The sequence below is a fragment of the Coregonus clupeaformis genome, chromosome 12 (assembly GCF_020615455.1).
Source record: "Coregonus clupeaformis isolate EN_2021a chromosome 12, ASM2061545v1, whole genome shotgun sequence".
Lineage (NCBI taxonomy): Eukaryota > Metazoa > Chordata > Actinopteri > Salmoniformes > Salmonidae > Coregonus > Coregonus clupeaformis.
The window spans coordinates 11,998,612-12,021,255 of record NC_059203.1 but is presented as its reverse complement, the minus strand read 5'-3'; the positions used below and the strand labels follow the sequence as shown (position 1 = coordinate 12,021,255).

The 22,644-nt window shown below is 45.2% G+C and overlaps 1 protein-coding gene across 1 annotated transcript in view; it reads left to right on the top strand.

The window, feature by feature from the left end:
• LOC121577721 (rho guanine nucleotide exchange factor 10-like protein) overlaps positions 1-22,644 on the top strand; it is a 158,694-nt gene that overhangs the window by 71,786 nt on the left and 64,264 nt on the right. Inside the window, exon 20 of the mRNA XM_045223702.1 lies at positions 18,320-18,438. Coding sequence (XP_045079637.1) covers positions 18,320-18,438 — 119 coding nt within the window. The remainder of the gene's footprint in view (positions 1-18,319; positions 18,439-22,644) is intronic.

The following is a 22,644-nucleotide window of genomic DNA, read 5'->3' as shown; positions in this document are numbered from 1 at the left end:
TTGATGATTTAACTGCTGACAAAAGCAGCAGGATGAATTCTGAAGTGTTTAGGGCTATATTATCTGCTCAGATTCAGCCAAATGCTTCAAAACTCATTAGACTGTGCTTCACAGTGCAGATGGACAATGACCCGAAGCATACTGCGAAAGCAACCCAATACTTTTTTAAGGTAAAGAAGTGGAATGTTCTGCAATGGCCAAGTCAATCATCTGACCTGAATCCAATTGAGCATGCATTTCACTTGCTGAAGGGAAAACTGAAGGCAGAACGCCCCAAGAACAAGCAGGAACTGACCACAGCTGCAGGAAAGGCCTGGCAGAGCATCACCAGGGAAGAAACCCAGCATCTGGTGATGTCTATGGGTTACAGACTTCAGGCAGTCATTGACTGCAAAGGATTTGCAACCAAGTACTAAAACTCACAATTTAATTTATGAATGTTAGTTTGTCCAATTACTTTTGAGCCCCTAAAATTGGGGGGCTATGTATAAAAATGGTTGTAATTCCTATACGGTTCATACAATAATTTTGACAAAACCCTTAAATGAAAGATGAAAGTCTACACTCAAAGCACATCTTGATTGTTTCCTTTCAAATCCATTTTGGTGGTGTACAGAGCCAAAATGATGCAAATTGTGTCGCTGTCCAAATACTTATGGACCTGACTGTATGTGCAGATATGTGTACCACGTCATTGCTCTCTCTCTCACTCTGATATGTGTGCGTCTTACTAGCTGTCACTCAAATAGCGAGGGGCTGAACCTCATTGGATGGAACTCGAATTGCTAGGGGGCTGGCCTACGTTGGGGAAAATGTAGGGAAAATGGCGCTGCACAGCTTCCAGTAAACAGTTGCTTTCAAACTATGGATTTCATGGCTAATTGAGGTTAGACAGAAATTCTGCTCATAGATTATGTATGTATGAACTACACATTGACACATCCAGCCCAAAGTGGGAGGTTTAAAAAATACTTATAATTCCACCCCACAGAATACAGTACCGGACCGTATCTTTGGAGAGCCAAAAACCTTTCGACCACTAATGCAGCACCTTTTTTTAACCATGGCACACCTTGATGGGATATAAAATTCTGCAGCACACCTACAATTTCCCTATTATTTAGTTAGTGCTACTGACCTCCATCTCATCTGATCCATACTGCAAATCATCTAATTTCTGTGACAATAATTTTTCATAGATTAAATATGGTTTATTTGAAATATTTTCATAGTTTTCATAGTTCCTTACTCATGTTGGTTAATTTGTGTGTACCCCTTTAAGAGCGTCCCGTGAAAGTGCAACAGAAAGAAAAACATGTAGCTCTGGTAAAATAGGTATTTTAGTTTTTAATGGTTTGGGCTACAGATGAGCGGTTTTCTGCATTGTAAAGGTGCATCAACCACAGACACAAAGGGGATACTTTGTCAGTGGCAGAATTTTTTTTTTTGCATGCGCTACAGACTGCTATATCGGTCCACTAATACAGGACTAGTAAAGGACCAGAGCACTACTTTTGTGTAGATTTTTAAAAATTAATTGTATTAACATTTTAATTCAGATTTTTCTGGGGGTGTTGCAGCACCCTCAGCACCCCTACTTCCCGTGGCTATGGCAGAGGCTGTGGTATAGCTAAGCCAAAAGTAATATATTAAGAAATAAATGACTCTGGCTAAGCGTAATCAGACTTGCCTGTGATAATGGTTTTCATAGAAGTACAGTTATTCAAATGACTTTGCTTGTGATGCGCGGCCCTCAAATGATATAAATGATAACAACAGCCTGAGCACACTGGACTTGAAACAACAATACAGATGTAACCATGTGCCATGTAATGTATTATCTGACCGGCACGAGTGCTCCCAAGTACAAATTCCATGTGCATTTCACAGGTCACGTTTATAAGAGAGTGTTCAAAAAATATATTTGGAAAAGTTTTCCGGTTGGGAACCACTGCAATAGTTTGTGCATGGTATTGTTGTTTCTAGCTCATTAACATATTTTGAGGCATGCCTTAATATAATGTAATATATTGTTGCACCCGTGAGTGAGAATGCTGTACCAATTAAACTCCTATGTGGTTATAGTGCTCCATCAATTTAAAATGTATAGGGGACAGATTGTAGTGGCAGCAAGTCTTAAACCTTAAATGGTTGAGCATTTTGCCATGTCCTTTTGATCTCTTTTGCACCGTAGTGTCCCCTTTACAGTGTAGCATTGACACCTCTGTGGCGTCATTGTCACGTTCGTGTACAGGATTGGACCAAGGTGCAGCGTGGAATGCATACATGTTTATTTATTAATTAAACACCGACAAAACAACAAAAGCAACGTAACGTGAAGCTCACAATGGCGACACACAAACAAGCCAAACAAGAGTCAAGATCCCACAACATAGGTAGGCAAAATGGCAACCTAAGTATGATCCCCAATCAGAGACAATGATCGACAGCTGCCTCTGATTGGGAACCACACCCGGCCAACATAGATCTACAATAACATAGAATGTACACATAGAAATACACACCCTGACCAAACCAACTAAAGAAAACCGGTCTCTCAAGGCCAGGGCGTGACAGTACCCCTCCCCCCCAAAGGTGCGGACTCCGGCCACAAAACCTAACTTAACAGGGGAGGGTCCGGGTGGGCATCTAGCCTCAGTGGCGGCTCCGGCTCCGGGCGTGACGTCCTCTCCCTTACTGCCTCCCCGTTGCACCCCTGGTCCAGTCTGGACCTCGGCGCGATGCTTCCCCTCTCAGTCCTCCCACGAAGCACCATGCCCTGTCTGGACCCTGATGTGGGAGGCCCCGACCCTGGAGAGGGGCTGAAGTCTGGGCCTGGACCGGCAATCCCCCCACGATGCACCAAGCCCTGTCTGGACCCTGGTGTGGGAGGCCCCGACCCTGGAGAGGGGTTGACGTCTGGTTCTGGAGTGGAGCCGCTGACCGGAGCTGAACTGGACCCCGGTGGAGCAGACTGCTCTGGCTCTGGACTGGAGCAGCTGACCAGAGCTGGACTGGGCACCGGTGGAGCGGACTGCTCTGGCACCAGCCGTACCGGGCTGGGGACACGCACTACTGGTCTGGTGCGAGGAACAGGCACGGGCCGCACCGGGATGGGGACACGCACCACTGGTCTGGTGCGAGGAACAGGCACGGGCCGCACCGGGCTGGGGACACGCACCACTGGTCTGGTGCGAGGAACAGGCACGGGCCGCACCGGGCGGGGGAAACAAACCACTGGTCTGGTGCGGGGAGCAGGTACGGGGCGTACCGGGCTGGTGATTGGCACCACTGGTTTGGTGCGAGGAACAGGCACGGGCCGTACCGGACTGGATTCACGCACCACTGGTTTGGTGCGAGGAACAGGCACGGGCCGCACCGGGCTGGGGACACGCACCACTGGTCTGGTGCGAGGAACAGGCACCGGCCGCACCGGGCTGGGGACACGCACCACTGGTCTGGTGCGAGGAACAGGCACGGGCCGCACCGGGCTGGGAACACGCACCCCTGGTCTGGTGCAAGGAGCAGGCACGGGCCGTGCCGGACTGGAGACACGCACCACTGGTCTGGTGTGGGGAGCAGGTACGGGGCGCACCGGGCTGGGAACACGCACCCCTGGTCTGGTGCAAGGAGCAGGCACGGGCCGTGCTGGGCTGGCGACCCGCACCACTGGTTTGGTGCGGGGAGCAGGTACGGGCCGTACCGGACTGGATACACGCACCACTGGTTTGGTGCGGGGAGCAGGTACGGGGCGTACCTGGCTGGCGACACGCACCACTGGTTTGGTGCGGGGAGCAGGTACGGGGCGTACCGGGCTGGCGACACGCACCACTGGTTTAGTGCGGGGAGCAGGTACGGGGCGTACAGGACTGGGGACACGCACCTGTGGTGCGAAGAGCAGGAACAACCCGTCCTGGCTGAACGCTCATTTTAGCCCGACAAGAGCGGGATGCGGGCACCACTCGCACCGGGCTGTGAATGCGCACTGGAGATACAGTGCACATCACAGCAGAACAGGGTGCCTGTATGGTCCCACGCTCCTTCTGTTGCCTGGCCAGCTCCTCTCTCCTTGCATCCACTGACTCCTTCTCCCTTTGGGCCTCCTGCAGCGCCTCCTTCTGAAGTGAGAGCCCCTGCTCCCTCTTCTCTAACAGCTGCCATAATGTGGTGGCCTCCTCTCTCATATTGCTGATCCGCAGGTCTTGGAGGACCTCTACAATAGCGGCCTCCTCCTCCACAGTCAGCCCTTTCACAGCCTCCTGTTGCATTGTCGACCACCCCGTGTGCCCCCCAAATTTTTTTTCTTGGGGTTGCCTCTCGGGTCTCCTTCGGCGTTTCACATTTTGGAGTCGCCGTCGATCCGGACTCCAGCCCTCCTCCATTACCTCACCGTAACGGACGGTTTCCTCCTCGGTAATTTTCCCCCAACCGAGGAGGACATCTACCAATGTTGCTTCCTGCTGTGTCCAGGGTGTTTGCTCCTCCTGGGCACGCTGCTTGGTCCGTTGGTGGTGGGATCTTCTGTCACATTCGTTGAGTACAGGATTGGACCAAGGTGCAGCGTGGAATGCATACATGTTTATTTATTAATTAAACACTGACAAAACAAAAGCAACGTAACGTGAAGCTCACAATGGCGACACACAAACAAACAAGCCAAACAAGAGTCAAGATCCCACAACATAGGTAGGCAAAATGGCTACCTAAGTATGATCCCCAATCAGAGACAATGATCGACAGCTGCCTCTGATTGGGAACCAGACCCGGTCAACATAGATCTACAATAACATAGAATGTACACATAGAAATACTCACCCTGACCAAACCAACTAAAGAAAACCGGTCTCTCAAGGCCAGGGCGTGACAGTCATTCAATGTATCTCCTTCAATTTCAAAGCAAGAGGGCTCACGTTACGTATTATGGTTGTTATGGCAACTGCAAGTTTATTTGCCCTGCTCAAGCAACATCAATTTCTATATGTTTTTTGTTGTAATTAAGAAAGATGGAAAGATGCGTAGTGATGATGACTCAAACACAAACAGTAAAGCCGTTGCCACATGCTCCACTGTATGCTGCTAAGCTTTAGAATTTCTACAACCCGAAATGATACTGTCAGACCGCAAAGATTATCTCAACATCTCACTGTGCTCAAACAGTGGGAAATGTTTTTGATGAGTAAACATTATCAGGGATTTAATTAACAAATCCCTCTCTTGCATTGATCCCTGGGAAATATCAATTGCACTGGTACATTTAATTAGTCTTTAACTTTGTGTCACAGGGTTGATAGACCACTGCACTCTGCAAATTAATCATCATCAGCAAAAGACTGTTAACACAAGCCTGATTTGAATAAAACAACACAACCGGAGAAACTAAACCTCTGTGGAGTGGCTTGAATGCACATTCCCATGTTGAGATCAATCCCCATTTCAACTCCTGTCTATTGAATTGAACATGTAAATTTGTCACAGGATGGTATTGAATTCTTGAATGGAGTAGAATTTGGATGGAATTGATCCCAACTCCCACCATGTGAATAGGCTTCCAAATAGAACAGATCACACCGAGTATGAATAGTTGAAGGTCAAAATACAGCAGTTAAACTTGAACAACAGCTAGAGAGCTCTCATTCATTAAACCAAAGGTGGTAGAATGTGTTTGAATTAAAAACCCAAAGTGGGAGCAGATCGTACATGGCCTAGTCCAATTGATGATCCTGGGTGGTCCTCTGTAGCTCAGCTGGTAGAGCACGGCGCTTGTAACGCCAAGGTAGTGGGTTCGATCCCCGGGACCACCCATACACAAAAAAAATGTATGCACGCATGACTGTAAGTCGCTTTGGATAAAAGCGTCTGCTAAATGGCATATTATTATTACTATGAAGCTTTAAAGACAGTTACCCAACATGCATTGCACTACATTTGATCAAGTCAAGGCCTGACATTTTGATGAATTCAGTTGAGTATTCTTTTGCTAATGGTTTAGCTATTCAAAATCACAATGACTCCTACATGTTCAATATAAGGTTCTTTTGGAGCAGCTTTTTGATAGTTCAATGCAATGAATTGCTTGACTTCTATGGCAAGGGTATTTTGAAAAGGCCATTTTACATTTTACATTTACAGCCTTTAGCAGACGCTCTTATCCAGAGCGACTTACACATTGGTGCATTCAACTTATGATAGCCAGTGGGACAACCACCTTTTTAAAATTGTATTTATTTATGGGGGGTGGGGGAAGAAGGATTACTTTATACTATTCCAGGTATTTCTTAAAGAGGTAGGGTTTCAAGTGTCTCCAGAAGGTGGTCAGTGACTCCGCTGTCCTGGCGTCGTGGGGGAGCTTGTTCCACCATTGGGGTGCCAGAGCAGCGAATAGCTTTGACTGGGCTGAGCGGGAACTGTGCTTCCGTAGAGGTAGGGGAGCTAGCAGGCCAGAGGTGGATGAACGTTAGTGCCCTCGTTTCTGATCAAAGCCTGAAGGTAAGGAGGTGCCGTTCCCCTCACAGCTCCGTAGGCAAGCACCATGGTCTTGTAGTAGATGCGAGCCTCAACTGGAAGCCACTGGAGTGTGCGTAGGAGCGGGATGACATGAGAGAACTTGGGAAGGTTGAACACCAGACGGGCTGCAGCGTTCTGGATGAGTTGTAGGGGTTTAATGGCACAGGCAGGGAGCCCAGCCAACAGCGAGTTGCAGTAATTCAGACGGGAGATGACAAGTGCCTGGATTAGGACCTGTGCCGCTTTCTGTGTAAGGTAGGGTCGTACTCTGCGAATGTTGTAGAGCATGAACCTGCAGGATCGGGTCACCGCTTTGATGTTAGCGGAGAACTACAGGGTGTTGTCCAGGGTCATGCCAAGGTTCGTTGCACTCTGGGAGGAGGACACAATGGAGTTGTCAACCGTGATGGCGAGATCATGGAGCGGGCAGTCCTTCCCCAGGAGAAAGAGCAGCTCCGTCTTGCCAAGGTTCACCTTGAGGTGGTGATCCGACATCCACACTGATATGTCTGCCAGACATGCAGAGATGCGATTCGCCACCTGGTTATCAGAAGGGGGAAAGGAGAAAATTAATTGTGTGTCGTCTGCGTAGCAATGATAGGAGAAACCATGTGAGGATATGACAGAGCCAAGAGACTTGGTGTATAGAGAGAATAGGAGAAGGCCTAGAACTGAGCCCTGGGGGACCCCAGTGGTGAGAGCACGTGGTGCAGTGACAGATTCTCGCCACGCCACCTGGTAGGAGCGACCGGTCAGGTAGGACGCAATCCAAGAGTGAGCAGTGCCGGAGATGCCCAACTCGGAGAGGGTGGAGAGGAGGATCTGATGGTTCACAGTATCAAAGGCAGCGGATAGGTCTAGAAGGATAAGAGCAGAGGAGAGAGAGTTAGCTTTAGCAGTGCGGAGAGCCTCCGAGACACAGAGAAGAGCAGTCTCAGTTGAATGACCAGTCTTGAAACCTGACTGGTTTGGATCAAGAAAGTCATTCTGAGAGAGATAGCAGGAGAGTTGGCTAGAGACGGCACGCTCAAGAGTTTTGGAGAGAAAAGAAAGAAGGGATACTGGTCTGTAGTTGTTGACATCGGAGGGATCGAGTGTAGGTTTTTTGAGGAGGGGTGCAACTCTCGCTCTCTTGAAGACGGAAGGGACATGGCCAGCGGTCAAGGATGAGTTAATGAGCGAGGTGAGGTAAGGGAGAAGGTCTCCGGAAATGGTCTGGAGAAGAGAGGAGGGGATAGGGTCAAGCGGGCAGGTTGTTAGCCAGTTAAGTGCAAAGCTAGCCACTGAATCGATTCAGCCAGTTCGCGTCTGTCCCAACGGAGAGAAAGCGTCTCCAAATATTACAGCTAGGTCGTTCCAGCTATTGTTTAGTTAGCTATCAAGGTAGCAACAAGCTAGCTACATTTCGAGTACAGTAGCTACTAACTTCTTAATGTTAACGCTTCAGATAATGAGGTTAGAAAAACATCTGAATGGTCAGTAGCTAGCTGGCATAATTACAGGTACTCTTAAGCGTGAAATAACATTGGAAACAACTATCCACAGTTGCTAATAGTTACCAGTAGCTACCCGCTAGCTAGCTAGCTTTATTGGTCCAGGTAGTAGGTTAGCTAGCCTCGTGCTTCACCGGGCTCAGCCGAATACAATACTTACCTACAATAATTACCTACAATAACCTAAAATAACTACCTTTTACAATATGTAAATGTTTCTGTTCGGTTTTCAATGACAAGAAATACATGAAGGACAGATTAATTGTTGGCTACGGTCATACTACAGTCCTTGCATATGGTATTTAGCAGTAAGGACAGTATATTTTGTACCGATGCAGTATACCACAGCGCAGTTTACCACAGCACACTTCGCTTTATTACGAGCAACAGGATCAGTACACATCATTGCATCCTATATCAGAATGTAGGTGCTGACACTCGCTTAAAAGGTAGGAAGCATGAGTTTTTACTCACCAAATTAATAACACAGTGTGGTCAAAGATTTAGTAACTTAGTTGTAGTCACGATCTGGTTACCTATAACTACAAACATATTTATGTATTTAAAAAAAAACATATTTATTAACTAATTTCCGGATATCTTCTAAACTACTCACAATGCACTATTTCTCAACTTCATATGGATAATCTACTATTTAGCCACTAGCCATACAGACCGATATGTTGGCAGTGGTGAGCTACAATCCACCAATCACGAGGAGGTATGATGTAAACAACCAATCAGATTCCCCACACGTGGGGACTACATGATCCTGCTCAGCTTTTCCATTCCATGTAGCTCTGACTTCTCCTGCACCACCGTCAGGCTTGCCTCTGGCTCAAAAGGAAAGTGGAAAATCATTCCTGCCTGCTCTAATTGTTTAGCTAGTACTTTGTCTGTTCTTCGTTTGTTTTCTCACCCTCCAATTTGTTTGGTCAACTTTGTATTATTGTCTCTGTAATCTATCTACTTTGGATTTACCTCACTATATGGCTATTGGATTAGCTAACTCTCCCTCGGCCGGTGAAAGAGCCTCTCGCTCTGAAGCACCTTGCTCCTTGTCTACCAATGGCTCTTCTTTGGTAGCTAACTCAGCCGTCAATCAGTAAGTCTCCGCTGCTGCCTTTTTTTTGTGTGGGTTTTTGTGTGGGTTCCTGCCTTTGCTAGACTAGTTGGTGTTGATTTCTGTCTTATTACTTAGCTATGTCTACCATGGTGGTTGGCTAGCTAGGCTAGTTAGCTGGCTAGGCTAGCTAGCAGGCTAAAATAACTAACTTTGGGTGGCTGGATGACTGGCTTGCTGGCTAAGATAACTGCATATACCGGTAACATTAGTTGATAACTGGTTAGATGTATTTCCAAAATAACCGTTATTGATTTTCCAAAACTTTGGTTTACTTTAATGTAGCTCTAAGCTAGGTGTTGATAGCAACTGAATGACTCATGCAGTGTTAACGTAACGTTAGCAGGCTACAAGGGCTAACGTTAGCAGACTAGTTGGCTAGCAACCTTGCAAGCTGATTTGTAACAATAAATTCATAAAGTATTTTCTTGTAAGTTGGCAGAAAATCTTATTGAAATCAGTAGTCATGAGTGCAAATTATTTGGTTTAATTTGAAGTTCTGTTGGTGTTTACATTATTACATTTACATTTACGTCATTTAGCAGACGCTCTTATCCAGAGCGACTTACAAATTGGTGCATTCACCTTATGATAGCCAGTGGGACAACCACTTTACCATTTTTTTCATTTTTTTTTCTTCTTTATTTTGTGGGGGTGGGGTGGGGTGGGGGGGTGGGGGGGGGGTGGGGGGTAGAAGGATACATTTTATACTATCCCAGGTATTCCTTAAAGAGGTAGGGTTTCAAGTGTCTCCGGGAGGTGGTCAGTGACTCTGCTGTCCTGGCGAGGGAGCTTGTTCCACCATTGGGGTGCCAGAGCAGCGAACAGGGCTGGGCTGAGCGGGAACTGTGCTTCCGCAGAGGTAGGGGGACCAGCAGGCCAGAGGTGGAAGAACGCATTGTCCTCGTTTGGGTGTAGGGACTGATCAGAGCCTGAAGGTAAGGAGGTGCCGTTCCCCTCACAGCTCCGTAGGCAAGCACCATGGTCTTGTAGCAGATGCAAGCTTCAACTGGAAGCCAGTGGAGTGTGCGGAGGAGCGGGGTGACGTGAGAGAACTTGGGAAGGTTGAACACCAGACGGGCTGCAGCGTTCTGGATGAGTTGTAGGGGTTTAATGGCACAGGCAGGGAGCCCAGCCAACAGCGAGTTGCAGTAATCCAGACGGGAGATGACAAGTGCCTGGATTAGGAATAGGCTGGCTTGCCGGTTCCTCCATATTACGTCACACCACAGGAAAAACATTTTCCAAAATGATTTCGGCATTCTTGTGAATTTTGATCAGTTTGTAATAACTCGAAAAATATAAAAGTGAGGTGTAACTTTTCATTAGGAATTTTGATGTGTATACTAATGCAAATCCATATGTTATATGTGGTTATGTTTATGCCACCTACCCTTTAACCCTTTACGCTCATGGAAAGGGCTAAATTGAAATGTTTCTTACAGAAGAAATATGAAAATGCATACAGTGAGGGAAAAAAGTATTTGATCCCCTGCTGATTTTGTACGTTTGCCCACTGACAAAGAAATGATCAGTCTATAATTTTAATGGTAGGTTTATTTGAACAGTGAGAGACAGAATAACAACAAAAAAATCCAGAAAAACGCATGTCAAAAATGTTATAAATTGATTTGCATTTTAATGAGGGAAATAAGTATTTGACCCCTCTGCAAAACATGACTTAGTACTTGGTGGCAAAACCCTTCAATCAATCAATCAATCAATTTTATTTTATATAGCCCTTCGTACATCAGCTAATATCTCGAAGTGCTGTACAGAAACCCAGCCTAAAACCCCAAACAGCTAGTAATGCAGGTGTAGAAGCACGGTGGCTAGGAAAAACTCCCTAGAAAGGCCAAAACCTAGGAAGAAACCTAGAGAGGAACCAGGCTATGAGGGGTGGCCAGTCCTCTTCTGGCTGTGCCGGGTGGAGATTATAACAGAACCATGCCAAGATGTTCAAAAATGTTCATAAGTGACAAGCATGGTCAAATAATAATCAGGAATAAATCTCAGTTGGCTTTTCATAGCCGATCATTAAGAGTTGAAAACAGCAGGTCTGGGACAGGTAGGGGTTCCATAACCGCAGGCAGAACAGTTGAAACTGGAATAGCAGCAAGGCCAGGCGGACTGGGGACAGCAAGGAGTCACCACGGCCGGTAGTCCCGACGTATGGTCCTAGGGCTCAGGTCTCTCAGTTGGCTTTTCATAGCCGATCATTAAGAGTTGAAAACAGCAGGTCTGGGACAGGTAGGGGTTTCGTAACCGCAGGCAGAACAGTTGAAACTGGAATAGCAGCAAGGCCAGGCGGACTGGGGACAGCAAGGTGTCAGCATGCCCGGTAGTCCTGACGTATGGTCCTAGGGCTCAGGTTCTCAGAGAGAAAGAGAGAACGAGAGAATTAGAGAGAGCATACTTAAATTCACACAGGACACTGGATAAGACAGGAGAAGTACTCCAGGTATAACCAACTAACCCCAGCCCCCGACACATAAACTACTGCAGCATAAATACTGGAGGCTGAGACAGGAGCGGTCCGGAGACACTGTGGCCCCATCCGAAGAAACCCCGGACAGGGCCAAACAGGAAGGATATAACCCCACCCACTCTGCCAAAGCACAGCCCCCGCACCACTAGAGGGATATCCTCAACCACCAACTTACAATCCTGAGACAAGGCCGAGTATAGCCCACAGAGGTCTCCACCACAGCACAAACCAAGGGGGGCGCCAACCCAGACAGGAAGATCACGTCAGTAACTCAACCCACTCAAGTGACGCACCCCTCCTAGGGACGGCATGAAAGAGCACCAGCAAGCCAGTGACTCAGCCCCTGTAACAGGGTTAGAGGCAGAGAACCCCAGTGGAGAGAGGGGAACCGGCCTGGCAGAGACAGCAAGGGCTGTTCGTTGCTCCAGAGCCTTTCCGTTCACCTTCACACTCCTGGGCCAGACTACACTCAATCATATGACCTACTGAAGAGATAAGTCTTCAGTAAAGACTTAAAGGTTGAGACCGAGTCTGCGTCTCTCACATGGGTAGGCAGACTGTTCCATAAAAATGGAGATCTATAGGAGAAAGCCCTGCCTCCCGCTGTTTGCTTAGAAATTCTAGGGACAATTAGGAGGCCTGCGTCTTGTGACCGTAGCGTACGTATTGGTATGTACGGCAGGACCAACTCGGAAAGATAGGTAGGAGCAAGCCCATGTAACGCTTTATAGGTTAACAGTAAAACCTTGAAATCAGCCCTTGCCTTAACAGGAAGCCAGTGTAGGGAAGCTAGCACTGGAGTAATATGATCAAATTTCTTGGTTCTAGTCAGGATTCTAGCAGCCGTATTTAGCACTAACTGAAGTTTATTTAGTGCTTTATCCGGTAGCCGGAAAGTAGAGCATTGCAGTAGTCTAACCTAGAAGTAACAAATGCATGGATTAATTTTTCTGCATCATTTTTGGACAGAAAATGTCTGATTTTTGCAATGTTACGTAGATGGAAAAAAGCTGTCCTTGAAACAGTCTTGATATGTTCGTCAAAAGAGAGATCAGGGTCAAGAGTAACGCCGAGGTCCTTCACAGTTTTATTTGAGACGACTTTACAACCATCAAGATGAATTGTCAGATTTAACAGAAGATCTCTTTGTTTCTTGGGACCTAGAACAAGCATCTCTGTTTTGTCCGAGTTTAAAAGTAGAAAGTTTTCAGCCATCCACTTCCTTATGTCTGAAACATAAGGAAGTTGGCAATCACAGAGGTCAGATGTTTCTTGTAGTTGGCCAACAGGTTTGCACACATCTCAGGAGGGATTTTGTCCCACTCCTCTTTGCAGATCTTCTCCAAGTCATTAAGGTTTCGAGGCTGACTTTTGGCAACTCGAACCTTCAGCTCCCTCCACAGATTTTCTATGGGATTAAGGTCTGGAGACTGGCTAGGCCACTCCAGGACCTTAATTTGCTTCTTCTTGAGCCACTCCTTTGTTGCCTTGGCCGTGTGTTTTGGGTCATTGTCATGCTGGAATACCCATCCACGACCCATTTTCAATGCCCTGGCTGAGGGAAGGAGGTTCTCACCCAAGATTTGATGGTACATGGCCCCGTCCATCGTCCCTTTGATGCGGTGAAGTTGTCCTGTCCCCTTATCAGAAAAACACCCCCAAAGCATATTGTTTCCACCTCCATGTTTGACGGTGGGGATGGTGTTCTTGGGGTCATAGGCAGCATTCCTCCTCCTCCAAACACGACGAGTTGAGTTGATGCCAAAGAGCTCCATTTGGTCTCATCTGACCACAACACTTTCACCCAGTTCTCCTCTGAATCATTCAGATGTTCATTGGCAAACTTCAGACGGGCATGTATATGTACTTTCTTGAGCAGGGGGATCTTGCGGGCGTTGCAGGATTTCAGTCCTTCACGGCGTAGTGTGTTACCAATTGTTTTCTTGGTGACTATTGTCCCAGCTGCCTTGAGATCATTGACAAGATCCTCCCGTGTAGTTCTGGGCTGATTCCTCACCGTTCTCATGATCATTGCAACTCCACGAGGTGAGATCTTGCATGGAGCCCCAGGCCGAGGGAGATTGACAGTTCTTTTGTGTTTCTTCCATTTGTGAATAATCGCACCAACTGTTGTCACCTTCTCACCAAGCTGTTTGGCGATGGTCTTGTAGCCTATTCCAGCCTTGTGTAGGTCTACAATCTTGTCCCTGACATCCTTGGAGAGCTCTTTGGTCTTGGCCATGGTGGAGAGTTTGGAATCTGATTGATTGATTGCTTCGGTGGACAGGTGTCTTTTATACAGGTAACAAACTGAGATTAGGAGCACTCCCTTTAAGAGTGTGCTCCTAATCTCAGCTCGTTACCTGTATAAAAGACACCTGGGAGCCAGAAATCTTTCTGATTGAGAGGGGGTCAAATACTTATTTCCCTCATTAAAATGCAAATCAATTTATAACATTTTGACATGCGTTTTTCTGGATTTTTTTGTCGTTATTCTGTCTCTCACTGTTCAAATAAACCTACCATTAAAATTATAGACTGATCATTTCTTTGTCAGTGGGCAAATGTACAAAATCAGCAGGGGATCAAATACTTTTCTCCCTCACTGTATCTATGGTAGCAATTGAAAGGGAGATTATGGGGAAATTATTAGACTAAAGGTGAGGACACAACAGTTCACCTGACACGACTGAATCCAAACATTACACTGTTGATTGTATGTGCATTTTACATTTACTGCCTCATTTCTTGATAACAAAATCAGAAAATACTATGGATACTTTCAGTAACATGCTAAGCATATTGATGGAAAATGTGGGGTAGGTGCAACATAAGAGTGAGAGGACTAACTGGTGTCTCCAAGTGGCCACACACCTCTCCAAAGTGTGCACAGTTCCTAAGTAATTTCAATGCACCTTTATGACTCAAAGAAGTCTTCTACAGTATAAAATATGATATTACAGTGTTAGGCTTTCGCAATGCAATTCAAGGAAACCGATCATAATTTTGGTGCATATAGAAAGGAGTCATAAGTGCATTCAGGTGCATGTGCCACAGCAAATGTTCTTCACATAGACAAACATAGGCTAATTCTGATCAGGACAACGCAGGGTATGATGCCATGTCATCTTGTAACTGTACATCAAACATAATGATCATAAACGTTGACACTGTATATGACATGAGTTTTATGATGACATCTAAGTGGTATTTATTATAATCCTCAACGTCTCATCTTTCAAGACAACAACAAATTTGGGATGGGGGCAACTTCCGCTGCTCTATCGAACGTTACATACATTGTCTGAATCTGCCATCCTAGAAGTTGTTGTGTGACTTCAAAATGAGGGGCTTGTACAAAACAAATTCATCAGCGATTGGATCGTGTCCAACAAATCTAATCAATCAGAGTATCAAAGTTGATAACGTCATCATGTAGGCTGTCTCTGGCCCAACCCATTGGTTTCTAGGACCAAGAATGTGTTTGCGTTCTAGAAATCGTAGGTGAGGGAGGCAAATCCAGACTCATCGTGGGGAAGAAACATCAGTTTGGGTAGCCAGGCAGTTTGGGTAGCCAGGCAATAGAAGTCATATTATAGGATTCTTTTTTTGTTTGGTTGTGTATGAAGCAGCCAGATGGCATAGAGAAGCAGCCCCACAGCAGCATTCAAGACTAGAGTGGATGACTGTTTTACCTCCAGAGTATCCATCCTTAGTGTATTGGTACTAAGGTTTTATTTTGAGTGGTTGACATCCAAACGCAGCTCCTGCCAGCAATTGTATGTGATGGCGTGTAAGCTGTCACAACTGATATTTTCAAGGTTTTTCCACATTTGGCAGTGGTGTACTGACCAGTGATGTACTAAGTGGCTAGGCCAAGCTCCTCTCTCTCTTTCCTCCTACTTTCAGTCAGACCTGATGAGACACGTTGTTGTTTGTTTATCTTTCTCCATGAGGCTTCAGTTTACAACACAACATTAAGCAGAATAATGGCAGCTGGAGAGAGGGAGGGAGAGAGGGAGAGAGGGAGAGAGATATTTGGCTGTGGAGCTCTGGCTTTCTGCTCTGTCTGAAAGGGTTAGAGGGTATTTTGTGAATAGAATGTATTATCTCTGATTCATTAGCGACTTTGACCCTGTGTGTGTGTATGTGTGTGTGTGTGCGCGCTCATACCCATGTGTGCTTGTGAGCATGTGTGTGAAGTGACTGTCTGTCTCTCATTAAGGCCTACGTTAGACTGGTTCTGTATTACCGTTTGTTCCGAGGGGCAGACACCATTTATTTGTCATCATTAACACATAGGAAAGGCTGAACGCCAGGGCAAGGGTGTGTTCTCACACTCCCTGTATTTTGTTTTTCTCCTCCCTCCCTTCATGCACACAGTACTTAAGGAAATCAGAATGGGTAACACATCCTTGGGAATACTCAGGTATTTAATATCACCCTCCACAACAAATAAAACCAGCAGGACCAATACCTTTGCTGAACCAACAATCACTTGGACGCCGAACATAGCGGAGTGTTATTTATGCTAAGTTAATTATTAGCTGAAGAAAGGTACTGAGCATTCAGGTGATCAGCAAAGGAAATCAGTGGACCCTCTGACCCACGTGGACCAGCTTCGGGCAATCTGCCTTCAATTACAGCCTTTTAATAAATTACCCTCATAGCCCTGATCCTCCCTGGGAAGAGCTCTATCTGAGACAGGCTCAGAGGTAACCTCAGAGGGGGATCATTAAGGAATACTCTGCAGTTATGAAGACATGATTCCAACCCTAACACTAAATAGCCCAACTTCATCATTATTGATTAATCAGTCGATGATCTGTCTGAGCCTGCTCCTCTGATTTTTCAGGTAGTCTTCTCTGGCAGGAGACTTCATCTTGTTGCTCTGGTCAAATACTGTACCATTTATATTGTGTGTAGTGCATGTGCACTTGTATTTAAATGACCAACACTAGGGAGCTACAGTACATCATCATTTGCAACCTAATGTTCAACATGGTCCTAAATACCACCCATCAGTGATTTAGACTAGTGGATTTTAGCGATACAGTATGTTTTCTTTTGGCTCATAAGAAAACCTGGACTTTTCTATATTTTCTCTTAGCATTGTTGTCAAAAGACATCTCAACTCTATCATTCTAAAGACACACTCAACATTTCATTGTTCTTATTCACACTGGTTCAGAGAAATATGCAATAAGTTATCATATGAAATATGAAAGCATTTGTATGAGAAATGAAAGCCTCTCAACAGAAGGGGCTTTGACCTTGAACCTGTCCTCTCACTCTCTTTTAATTTAAATGTTTTATTTAACCTTTATTTAACTAGGCAAGTCAGTTAACAACAAATTGTTATTTACAATGACGGTCTACCAAAAGGCAAAAGGCCTCCTGCGGGGACAGGGGCTGGGATAAATAAAATGTAAAAAAAATAGGACAAAACACACATCACGACGAGAGACACCACAACACTACATACATAAAGACCTAAGACAACAACATAGCATGGCAGCAACACATGACAACACAGCATGGTAGCAACACGACATGACAACAACAACAAACATCACTGAATGGATTCATATTTTGAAGGTCATCAATCTCAATGAGGTTATAAATGTGTATTATCATGAACAATTACTCTAACAGTACTGGACTGGATATATACTGTATGTTTTAACTGAGGCTTGTAAACATGAAGCTATGCAGAGTTAAGAGGTGTTGAATGTAAGTGTCTCCCGTACATATTTATCTATGGAAAAGCAGAGAATAAGTGTTTAAAAGCAGTGCAACATCTTGAGGTACTGTATCACCTGCAAATTGACTCCCTCTTTTTGTGTACCAGTCCTGTTAAGGGAAACCCATCTGAAATGTTATGAGTTGGGGAGACAGAACTCAACTAATTGGCCCTTAAGTCTCCTGTATTCCTACCTGCACTGCAACAGCCAAATAGCAAAAACAACCATCCCTGTAAAATGAACTGGTCACACATCTCAAACCAAATGAGGTGTTTAGGCTACACTGTGATGTTAATGCTTTGGAAACAGCAACTCTGTATTTCTGTGGCTTATTGCATGTTGATATATAAAGTTATGCACAAGACACAGGGAGTAAATTAAAACAAGCTGTTTGATTGCGCACACAATTGCGTTTTAGTTAGTTACAATTGACAGTTACGAAATTACTTAATGGAGGAATTTTGGCAGATCTGTGTTGTGCCTGGCGAGGGGGAGCACCTGTTTTAGTGGCTTCGAGGTATTCAGATGGCAAATTCTTTATTAACCAGCAGTTGCCTTTCTCCTGCTGGGGCAGATTCTTGCTGTTATTTTCTATTTCATAAAGGATCAACACCAGTGCCTTAATCAGTGTTGTCCTAGTGTGGGGCGGCTGGGCGTGTGGCTGTACCTGGTCCCATCTCCCCTGCCTCTGATTGATTACACACACACACACAATTCTAATTATCCTATTCATATTTCATACCTGAAGCCAATTCATTGGGTTACACTTTGTTTTGGAAACAATAAAATAGACCTGTGTCCACTGTTCAGTCAAGTATTTCATATTTTTTGTGAATACTTATTTGAAGTGAGTCCTAAAGAGCACACTTGGAAGGCTCAACTGCAGTAAGTAAAAATACAGTTACAAGGTATATGCCATTACGACATATGATTGAGTGGAATTAAAACCTGTCGTCTTTTCTTCTAGGAGAGGAGAACACACCAGGATGGTTCTGTGCAGAGGATGAAGGGAAGACTATGGCACCATTTTGGCCTTTACTCTCCTGCCGTGTGCCTGTCTTTACAACCAAATCCTCGGACAGGAAGGTGAGTTCCAGATTAAAACGCCTCTTTGTTCGGCTCAAGTCTTCAAGTTAAACAGTCTAGTGTGGGTTCTTCGATAGTTTTTAGAATTGTTTCTCAGACATGAACTGAGGCACACTGTAGGGCTTAACAGAATGGCTGCCACCTATCAACATCACCACTCAATCAATAATCAGACAGCAGCAACAAGCAGTGAATGAGGGGTTTAATATTATGTCTACTCTTTCTATATTACAGTGCAGTTAAACACAGTCATTTCCCATTGAGGGCAATCAAAGAGTACTTGCTGCAGCCCAGGAGCTAAAAATACAGTGATCTCACTACAACGGTCCTAGGCTGTGTCTACACTTCAGACTTACATGCAACTTCTGCTATCAAAATATGAAGATTGCATTAAAAAGACAGGTCTAGATGCACAAAAGCCACATTGTGGTCTGATTTTGTTCAGATCTGGCTGACGGTCAGGGACACATTGTGTACGGATTTCTCCTCAGTCTGGACACAATCAGGCTACCGAAAGCGCATACAGTGGGTGACGTCATCAGCATTTCGCTTTACTTGCTAGCTTTCTGGCTAGTTACAGAGGTTAGCTACTGCATACTTGCATTTGCATATAGCACGGGAAAAGGGAATCCGGAAACAATGTGGACATGGTGGACACATTTTAATGTAAATGTAAACGCATGATGTGTTCAGAATTCTATGATCAGAACGTTATTAACTGCCAACTCTAGACACGACCGTAGAGTCTTGGAATTACAAGGTGACACTGTACCTTCCACAGCAAAGCTGGCTAGAAAGTGGCGATCGATAGAGCCTGTTAAGAGTTGGGAGCCTCTCGTAGATCAAATGGCAAACTCAGGTGAGAGACAGACTAAAAGGGTTTCAGGACTCTGTCAAAGAGTTATAAAATCAATTTGCAGTGGCTGGAAGATGATATTTCAGACTACATTTTCAGCTATAATGCAGTTATGGGGCTTGCATCGCAAGGTGGGTGGGAGATTCCAAATGACCACCAGAGGAGGATGTTATAAAGTGATCAGGCAATTACCTTAATGGTCGTGGGACACCCAAGCATAAATCAATGTTCCGACATTAGATTAAGATCCCACACACAACCCAATAGTCTGTCTGGAAGCTATGTGGGCAACAGAGCAAGGGGGGTCCTCGGCAGCTGGAACACTGGAGTCTAGAGGAGACAAACATACCTCTCTATTACTGTGGGTTTTAGAACGCTCCCAGAGGGTTGCATGGGGCTTCTGGATTCTTCTACTAATATCTGGTACACCTGCTGAGAGAGTGAGCCAAGGCAATTCATGGATTTGGAGCAAGAAGGACCACATTGCCTCAGAGGATTTGCCCACATTCTCTATTTCTAACACTAACAAATGAAGCACCTGAGCATGCCAACAGAAGGGCATATCTGTCATTAATATGAGCTGACCGTGAAATTGCCTGATACTGAATTATTTCCTCGGGATGAGAGACAGCATTGTTTTTGTGTTTGTGCTTACATGACAGTATGTGACTGTGCGGGTGAGTTTCTGAAATTAATGTTTTTGTGTGCACATTAGTTGTTGATGTAGAGGATGTGGGAACAGGAACTGGGAGAGGCGAGCTGAATGTGTTTTCTCTTTAACCAAAGAGAAGGTGGTAAGTCTTTCATGCAGAACAGCCTGTGATTAGGGGCTTAACTCAACAGCAGCCCCCCCTTCCTCTCTCTTTCTCTCTGTCTTTCTCTCATTCTTTCTCCCTCTCTCTTCTTCTCTCTCTCATATCTCTCTCTCCTCTTTCCCTCCCTCTCTCTCCAGCTCTGCCTTTGCACTACCACTGGGAAGCACATGCCTCTCTGTGCCAAAGCTCCCAACATCTCTTTCTCCAGCGTTGGCAGCCTCACTTGGCAGTCTGACTTGAGTGAGGGCGATTAAAAGAGATGTGGCCGAAGGGGCCAGAGCCGTTACCAACGAAAAATAAAATTCTAAAGCAGCGTAGCATGAACAACATGTGAGCAGAGTGCGGGTCACCTGAGGGAGCTCAGCCCACTGATCGCTGCTGTGCTCTCTATACTCTGAACACTGCTCTGCTCTGCTCGCTGGGAGATGGAGAGGGCTGCTTGGCAAAGTCGTCAGGCACCGGAGATAACCCTTATCACAAGTCTCTGTTGAGTGAGATCAGTAGGGACTGACACACACGCACACAACCCAGTCTACCAGGCATGGTTTGACCCACTTCTGAGGCACATAAGCAGTGGCTGTCATCGTTAATGTAGCACATCCTGTAGCTCTTTGTTGTTCTTGGAACTAATTAGAATCTGTCAACCATGCAATGCCTCCAGCTTTAAGCTCTACTGTATGTTGAAATTAGGTCTTTGTAGAATGTATTGTATTATTAGAACACCATACCCCTACCCCATTGCCCACCTCACCAATGACATGTGAACCTGTTGTTCATAAAACTAATACTGATGGGTGAAAGTGAGTGTTAATGTTTCAAAGTGCCCAGGGAAGTGGCTATAGGCTGTTGCCTGTGTCTAACTCTGCTGGGTGTTAAAAGGGTTTTAGTTGGCTTGTATTACGTATACTCCCTCTCCGGCGTTCGAGGTCACCGGTCCTGAGATTCATCATTATGCGCACCTGCACGTCATCATCAGGCACATCTGGACTCAATCATCTTCCTGATTACCTCCCCTATATATGTCACTCCCTTTGGTCTCTTCCTTAGGCGTTATTGACTCTGTGTTTGTGTATCATGTCTGTACGCTACTCGTGTTTCGTTCCATGTTTCATTTATTATTAAATTCACTCCCTGTACTTGCTTCCCGACTCCCAGCGTACACTTTACAGCTTGTCTGTGGTGATCAGCTTGAATCCCCCAGCCAGGGTCCAGCTTCACCACTCCACTCTCCTCCTTTCTCCACCGTGAGTAGGCATCTGAATGTCACAGGGAAGTGGTCTGCTATGTTCCCAAGGCCATCTATTTCCATTCCATCTAGCGTATGGCCCACTCAGATGCTCCAAGGCCAGGCTAATGGAGCAGATTCAATGATGATGATCATACAGATGTAGGATCATAATTTGAGCAAGTTTGCTACAGGAAATGTGAATTATTATGTGGATTATAATTAATGACATTTTATTGTGGTGGTTGATACATTTTAAAGTGGAAATTACAAACTTAAGAAGCCTTTTTAAACCTTTAAACACTACAAGTTTGCATTTCCTGCTGTATAGGAACATTCTCAGCAACAAAAGAGTGATCAAATTTCCTCTACTAACCGGTGCCCCCGCACATTGACTCTGTACCGGTACCCACTGTATATAGCCTCCCTACTGTTATTTTATTTTACTGCTGCTCTTTAATTATTTGCTATTTTTAATTTTTTACTTATCTATTTTTTACTTAACACTTTTTTTCTCTTAAAAACTGCATTGTTTGTTAAGGGCTTTTATAAGTAAGCATTTCACTGTAAGGTCTACACCTGTTGTATTCGGCGCATGTGGCAAATAACATTTGATTTGATTTGATTAAGATCCTACATCTGTATAGCAGCTCCATGGGGGACATTGTGTCAGAATGTACATGCAACTTCTGCTATCAAAATACGAAGATTGCATTGAAAAGACAGATCTGAACACAATCAGACCACAATGCGACTATTGTGCATCTAGACCTGTCTTTTCAATGCAATCTTCGTATTTTGATAGCAGAAGTTGCATGTAAGTCATGTAAGTTGCATGTAAGTGTAGACACAGCATAGGACCGTTGTAGTGAGATCATCCCTGAGACGGTGTATTTTTAGCTCCTGGGCTGCAGCAAGTACTCTTTGATTGCCCTCAATGGGAAATGACTGTGTTGTAATATAGCAGAGTAGACATAATATTATACCCCTCACCCCCCTTTCCACATAACACAATAATTCAGAAAGCCACGTTAGCTTCGCCTTCACGTGGGTGTTAGCAAGCTAGCAACCAGGCTAGGTAGTGCTAGGTATCAACAGCCAATCCAGTAGGAGGACATCACATCACATGTGTGCTGTGGTGGTCACTGTAGAGCATATCACATGCTTGTCTCAGTGAAGATCATGCTTGTCTCAGTGAAGATCATGCTTGTCTCAGTGAAGATCATGCTTGTCTCAGTGAAGATCATGCTTGTGCATACAACATGTCTCCCTAGAGCCTAGAGGATGGCGGTTCTTGATCACCAAGGCAG